The sequence below is a fragment of the Microtus ochrogaster genome, chromosome 24, assembly GCF_000317375.1.
Source record: "Microtus ochrogaster isolate Prairie Vole_2 chromosome 24, MicOch1.0, whole genome shotgun sequence".
Classification (NCBI taxonomy): domain Eukaryota; kingdom Metazoa; phylum Chordata; class Mammalia; order Rodentia; family Cricetidae; genus Microtus; species Microtus ochrogaster.
This window is the reverse complement of record NC_022024.1, coordinates 16,188,096-16,195,317: the sequence shown is the minus strand read 5'-3', so window position 1 is coordinate 16,195,317 and position 7,222 is coordinate 16,188,096. Positions and strand designations below refer to the sequence as shown.

The window sequence follows — 7,222 nt, the reverse complement described above, 5'->3', positions numbered from 1 at the left end:
AAGACTTTAATTTAAAACATAAATATGGGTCCAATGATGGCTCACTTGGGAAGACTGCTTGCTGATAAACTTGAAAAGCTGGTATCCAACATGGCAGGAGAAAAAGTTGTCTGTCCTCTGAGCTCCACACTACTACATATACCAAGGTAGTAGACATGAACCCACAGGTACACACACACACACACACAAACACATACACATGTGTGTACACACAAACACATACAGACACAGGCACACAGACACATGTGAACACACACACAGCCATATACACACCACACAAACACACACAGATGCACACACATACAGGCAGATACACATACACATCACACAAACACACACTAAGTAAATAAATGTAAAACCTTAAATGTTGAAACGGCTAGAGTAGAAAATAAAGAAAGCCTTCAAATTACAGGAATAGGTAAAAATTTTCTTATGTGGACTCCAGTAGCACAGGAAGTAACCACAAGAACTGACCAAAAAAAAGTGGTGTGGGGAGAATAATAGAATACATTAGACATGAAAATAGAATGAATTGTACGCCTGCAATGGGGTAGGCACGGAGGCACAGATAGCGTGAAGGTGGGTGCAGAAGGGAACCAACCAAAACTAAGTATCTGCAAAAATGTCATGAGAAAACTAGTTACTTTGCCTGCTGATCAAAATAATTAATCTTCAAAAAGAAATTGTTTATGGCATTTTTGTGTGGGGAAAATATATGTAGCTTAGTTGTTTGTTCGTTTCTAGACAGAATCTCATCCTGCATTCCCACCTAACCTAGACTCTGTCATCCAGAGTAACCTCTATCTAGATCATGGCATCCTTCTGCCTAAGTTTCATGAGCGTTAAATTTATAGGCACAACACCTAGCTTTTGGTTACTTTTAAAACCTCAAGGTTTGTTCCTACCACTTTTACTTTTATTGGTATACTGTTGAACTTGATGCTCTATCTACAGTTCTGTAAGGTACTAGCTGTGTGGGCTCTGAAAGAATTCCAATTATATATGACAACTGCTTAAACTGTAAAATGGAAATGACAACAGTAATAAGCTTACTTCTGGTTACATTGAGATAGCAATGATAAAAATCACGTGGGGTATATAAATATCCCCAAAAGAAATTGCTTATGGCATTATTATCTAGGTTAAATAAATGTATGTGTATATGTATTTTATATGCATATATATGATGTATATAAATATGTATATGATGTATATGTGTATGTATATATTTGCATATATATATGTATTCAAGTATATATACATTTGTGTGTGTGGTCTGTAGGTGGTGAAGAGTATTGCCTATCATGGAATAGCACTGTGTACATAGTGACTGTTTGGCTGGTGTTTGTACTATGAAAGTTTCTGTGTTAACACAAAATGCCTGGTAACTTGAATATGAAACCAGAGTCAGTGTTGGAAACTTGTTGAGTTCACGTGAAAGACACACTCAGGTTCTAGAGCCTTCCAGTTGCTGTGCCCATGTCATTCAGCCCATGTTATTAGGAGAACTGAAGGAGGAGCAAAGGCACTAAAGTACATTTCACTTCCTATTTTTAGTTTCGTCCCTCAGAATTCTTCATTTCTTTCATGTTTGGGTCAAATGACTTAAATGGAATTTTAACATTTGGTCACCTGTTCAGAACTATTTCTCACTGTGATATCTAAAGATAATGTCAATTTCTACCCAATTAAAACATGTAACTTTTCTCTCAAATTTTCTTTCGTTGCTTCATAAATGTATTTCTCCAACTCATTATAAGTAAGAGTTCTTCCTCTGACTAATTCCTAATTACTGACAGCTTCGCATTCCCAAGTGTGGGGAGTAATTTCAAAAGGAGAAGTGTGAGATAAGGAAGCCTCTGCATGCTTCAAGCAATTTTGAATTCTGAGAATACCAACTAAGTAATTTTATCATTCCTATCCAGAGTACATGGAAAATGCAACTCCATTTTCATTTGCAATGACCTTGTAAACAGAGTGTTTGTTTGTTTCCCAACAGCCCAGACCCAAATAATCACACAGAAACTATATTAATTACAACACTGTTTGGCTGATTTCTCAGGTGTATTTCTAGCTAACTCCTACATCTTAAATTAACCCATTTCTATTATTTTATATTTTAACCCCAAGGCTGGTGGTTTGTTACTTCTTGCTTCTTGGGCAGCTACATAGCTTCTCCCTGACTTCCCCTACTGTCTTCTCTCTCTCTCTCTCTCTCTCTCTCTCTCTCTCTCTCTCTCTCTCTCTCTCACTAGCCCATCTGCATTCATCTGTGCATCACCACGAGGTCAAAGTTCCAGCAGGCTTGGGCAGGGGCGTCTTTCTACTTGGGCAGCTACATAGCTTCTCCCTGACTTCCCCTACTGTCTTCTCTCTCTCTCTCTCTCTCTCTCTCTCTCTCTCTCGCTCTCTCTCGCTCTCTCTCGCTCTCGCTCTCTCGCTCTCTCGCTCTCTCGCTCCTTCGCTTTCTCGCTCTATCTCTTCCAGCCATAGGCCAAAGCAGCTTTATTCATTAACCAATAAAAGCAACATAAATACAGAAGGACCTCCTACATCAGACCTCATGGCATTCCTTGTGCTATCACAGAAAAGCTAAATAAAGCATTTCTTTAAATATTTAAACAATAACTTCCTGTTAAGCTTTTTGTTCCTTTAATCAGTAAACCATGCTTTTAAAATTGTGAAGAGCAAGTAAGTCTGTGATTCATTTTATTTTTCAATAAGGTGTAGCCATAGCTTTCACATCAAATTAAAATATTCTTGGACCACCTCTGATCTCATGTCCTCCACATTTCCATTCAACACTGAGATACGAACAGTGGCTTACTACATACTCTGGAAAGTGGTTTTCCATGCATTGTTCTCCAATCAGCCTCTAGCTGAGACCAGCCTCATTTCCTGCAGAGAACAGAACTCTGCTGTATTTTAAAAGTCAGTCTCTATGTACATTATGTCACAAAAAAGTTTCAAACTCTAATTATAATTATAATATAATTATGTATTATATTATAATATATCATAAGAAAATGATTCTTCTAATCATAGGCAAGAGATAATCAATATCACCCAGTGAAATTTGATACAACTTTCATTTATAAAACATGTAGATCACTGATGCACATATAATAGACTTCCTATGAAAGACTGGTGGAGCCGAAATGAAAGAGACCAGAAGTCTGAATTGAGTTCCAAACGAAAAAGGAAACAAGTCAAGTAAGACAAAAGATCTGAAAACATTGCTTTCCCTCAGTAGGCAACTCAGTAGGGGTGACAGCCAGCTGTTATCAAAACAGTTTCCTTGCTCTCTAAGGCACACAGCTGAGCCATGTTTCCTTGCCTCCTGCAGGTAGCTGTGGCCCTAAAAGTATTCTGGGTATGAGTGTAAGCGGAAAGGAACTGCAAAACATCCAGGGCTGAGGAAGACAAATTATTCTCCCGCTGTGCTTGCTTCATCACCATTGCTGTTTGTCAATTTAATGGTAATGATCAGGGTGATATTGGAAACCCGATTAGATAAGAGCAGAATTATCAAAATTCTAATTCTCTAAATAATTTGGGCTGACATTCCTCACGTGATGATCAGAACCATCAGGGACAGAGCCCGCAAGATAACTCAGTGATTGCATTTGCTGCTGAAGCCTGAGAACCTGACTTGGGTTACCTGGACTCACTTTGGGGGCAGGAATAAACCTGATTCCTACGAGTTGTCCACTGACATCTACATGTGTACCATCACATGTGTTAACACACACACACAGAGAAAGAGAAAATTAGAAAGTGAAATGTAATGAGAGAAAACGCCAGGACCATCTGACACGAAACAGAAATGAGCTTCTTTGCCGCAGGCTTAAGATTTTTGAGACTTGTCAAAATAAAAAGAAGTATTAGCTAGCATATTTAGAAGTCTGGAAAATAAAGGCTTGTTCGGTGGGTTGGGATGTTTATAATAGCTATCATAGGCAGAACTCGGGGGTGTATGTGCATATATGCACATATGTAGATCTGTGTATAAATATACATGCATACTGTAAGCTCATTAAAAAAAACTGAGTGCTCAAAATTGTAATTGCAAGTACAGCATGGGGTTTCCCATATTGTATTTATTAATTCTCTCTGCCTTTGAGTGTGTGTGTGTGTGTGCACATTTTGCAGCATATGTGTGGAAATCAGAATACAATCTCTGGTATATTATCTTCTTCACCAAGACACCAGGCATTGAAATCCACCACAGTTTGGTGGAAGGTGCTTTTCCTGCTAAGCCTTCTCATCGGACCAGGATTAGTTTTAACAGAAATGTCCTATTGATTCCAAAGCTCATCATCCTCTGACTAAACCAAGTTGTTCACGGTGTTGCCCAAACACCTTAAGAATTTTAGAATCACAAACTATAATTTTTGGAATGGTAGTAGGAAAAAGAAGAAAAGATCACACTATTTTAAAGTCTGAAAGCATCAACAAAGAATAAATCAATCTATCGAAACTATCAACTCTGGTACTGTAGAGACAGCTCAAAGGGTAAAGGCATCCGCTGTCACACCCGAATTTAGACCCTAGGTCTCCACATGATGGGAGGACATAACCGACCGCTGCGAGTTGTCCTGTGAAGTCCACATGTTCACCATTGCACACATGAGCCCACACACAGACACACAAAACAGAAACACACAAAACGCAATCAAAACTTCAAAAACCCTTCCACTCTGAAATGATTCCCCTTGCAATTAAACTGGAAGCTCTTGATTGAACAATGCCACAAAGTACTTATTCCTCAGGGCAGTGCGAGCCACCCAGACCCAAACCAGAAATACAAGCAGTTCGTCACAACTCCTGTCTCCTTCTCATACCCTAAGTAACTATGAAATCTATTACTTAGGAATATATAAGACTATTATGAAAGCTACTAAGGCCATATCTAATTCTCTGGACCAGGGTTTCCCAACCTTTCTAATGCTATGACCCATTAATACAGTGTCTCATGCTGTAGCTACTTCCAATTACAACATTATTTTCATCACTACTTCATGACTGTAAGTTTGCTAGTTTATGAATCATCATGTAAATATGTTTTCCAATGGTCTCAGACAACCCCTGTGAAAGAGTTGTTTGAACCCCATAGGGGTCGTGTCTTGTAGGTTGAGAACCACTTCTCTAGACAAACAGCAGAAAAACTTAATGGCTGATCAAAGGAATCTTTGAATTTTGAAGGAAAATGGATGGAGCTAAAAAACATTATTTTGAGTGAGGCAATCCAGACACAGAAAGACAATTATCACATGTACTCACTCATAAGTGGTGTTTAAACATAAAGCAAAGAAAAACAGCCTAAAAACCACAATCCCAGAGAACTTAGACAACAATGAGGACACTAAGAGAGACTCACATAGATTTAATCTACATGAAAAGTAGAAAAAGGCCAGATCTCCTGAGTTAATTAGGAGCATAGGGACCTTGGAGGAGGGCTGAAGGGGGGGGGAGGATTGGAGAGGCAGGGAGGGGAGTAGAGAGGAAAACATAGAGCTCAATAAAAATATAAAAAGAGAAACCTTTAGTATTTTTGCTTTCTACAAAGGAGTCAAAGAGGTCCTGACACATCACAAATTATCTCTGAGTATTAATGACCTAGGTATCTTCTATGTCCACTTCACAGCTAACATATCCTCACGCACCCCTCCTGGACCAATAATATTGCCGTATTGAGGGCCACTTACCCACTGTTGATGTCATCAGCTCTCAGACTCTTCCCAAGGATGTCTCCGTCACTCATGTACCCACCAACATCCACTTCCGAAGACACGTCCAGGTCACTGCTTGCTTTCTCGCTCATATCTGTTTGTGACATGTTTCCCAGACGGGAGACAGCGGCTCTTCGGAGAGGTGTTGTATACATGAACCTGGAGGGGTCCGTGTGGATGAACCGGCTGGTACCGCTTCGAGGGTATCCAGCGCCCATGGAGGGGGCATCTCCAGCCTGAAGACGAGGACATGCCTGACCCAGTCTCCAGGTCATGGGAGTAGGTCGGCTTGTCAGGTTGGGGATGGTCCTTCCATTTACTTCAGTTGTCACGGTAGTATCAAATGTTGTCTCCAGGGTGCTGTCAAAAAAAAATGAAGAGATAACTAGACTTTAGTTCACTAAGACCAAGATTCAAGATGACAGGAAAGGCTAGAGTTGAGTAACTCTGGCCAGAAGCTCATTGCTTTTATGAATGTGAATGGTGCACAGGTTCATTTTATGATCCCAATCGTCTCTGCAGATGTCAAAATGTAGGAAGTCACACTGATTCAAAGTGATTGATTTCAAAAGAGAGGCTGCCAGTACATTTTAGACTAACCAAGTATTGTTTCACTCTTGAAAAGTAAAATGCAGAATTTCACCCATCTTAAGATTCTCAGGCCCATGCAAGAATTCTGCTGCGAGCATGCTTGTGTGGATCCCTGGCAGCCCTCTTCTAGCGGTCTGGAAGACATGACAAAGTCTCACTAGAAACAGTTGTGGTTGACTAGCTAATTCAGTCTAACAACGAAGTTCTATTGGAGACAAGATAGAGAGAAGAGTAAAGTACCTGACATCTCTCGGCTGAAGGATTAATGAAACTGATCGCCATGTACTAACTGAGGAAGAAAACAGTAAACAACACCAATATCTTGTCTGCATCCTAAGAGGAGTCAATTGTTGCATTATAGTTTTTCCTTATCCCCCAAAGATAGGTAGAAGTTGTAGTACCTGTGACTTATCTGGGTCCCACGAAGACTGGACATGGTCTCTTCCAAGTTCTGTCTCAGGTCCGCTATGTTCTTGACTGTGCGCATTCTTCTTGTTTCAGGGTCTTCACCTGGAAACGAGCGGAAGACATGCACTGTGGATGGCACGGTCTGTGCAAGGACAGATGTTTACACAGATGAGCAATATACGCCCCTCTACGTTAAAACAAAAAGACAGGTAGAAAATTCCAGATAACTCTTATCATCTAAAAAGTGTAATTCATTTTTACAACCACAACACATTTAGTATCACAAATAAAAATTCTGAAGATTTAAAACTACAATAATACTCATAAGTCTATGGTCATAGTCATTACAACATTTTAGACAATTAGAAATCCAATGTACAGTACTTCCAGCCGCTGGAGTGGATTTTAAAGTTTAAAATTATTTGGATATTCTGATTTTAACAATTACCCATTTCCTTCCTTCCTTTTTTCCTTCCTTCCTTCCCTTCCTT

At 39.6% G+C, this 7,222-nt stretch overlaps 1 protein-coding gene across 5 annotated transcripts in view; it reads right to left on the bottom strand.

Annotated features, from left to right (window-relative positions):
• Positions 1-7,222, bottom strand: part of Nav3 (neuron navigator 3) — a 714,280-nt gene that overhangs the window by 124,605 nt on the left and 582,453 nt on the right. For all 5 annotated transcript variants that reach the window (XM_026784582.1, XM_013350349.2, XM_026784583.1 and 2 more), the window contains 2 exons: positions 6,725-6,833; positions 5,709-6,092 (listed from right to left, as the gene is read on the bottom strand). In XM_026784582.1, the coding sequence (XP_026640383.1) occupies positions 5,709-6,092; positions 6,725-6,833 (493 nt within the window). The remainder of the gene's footprint in view (positions 1-5,708; positions 6,093-6,724; positions 6,834-7,222) is intronic.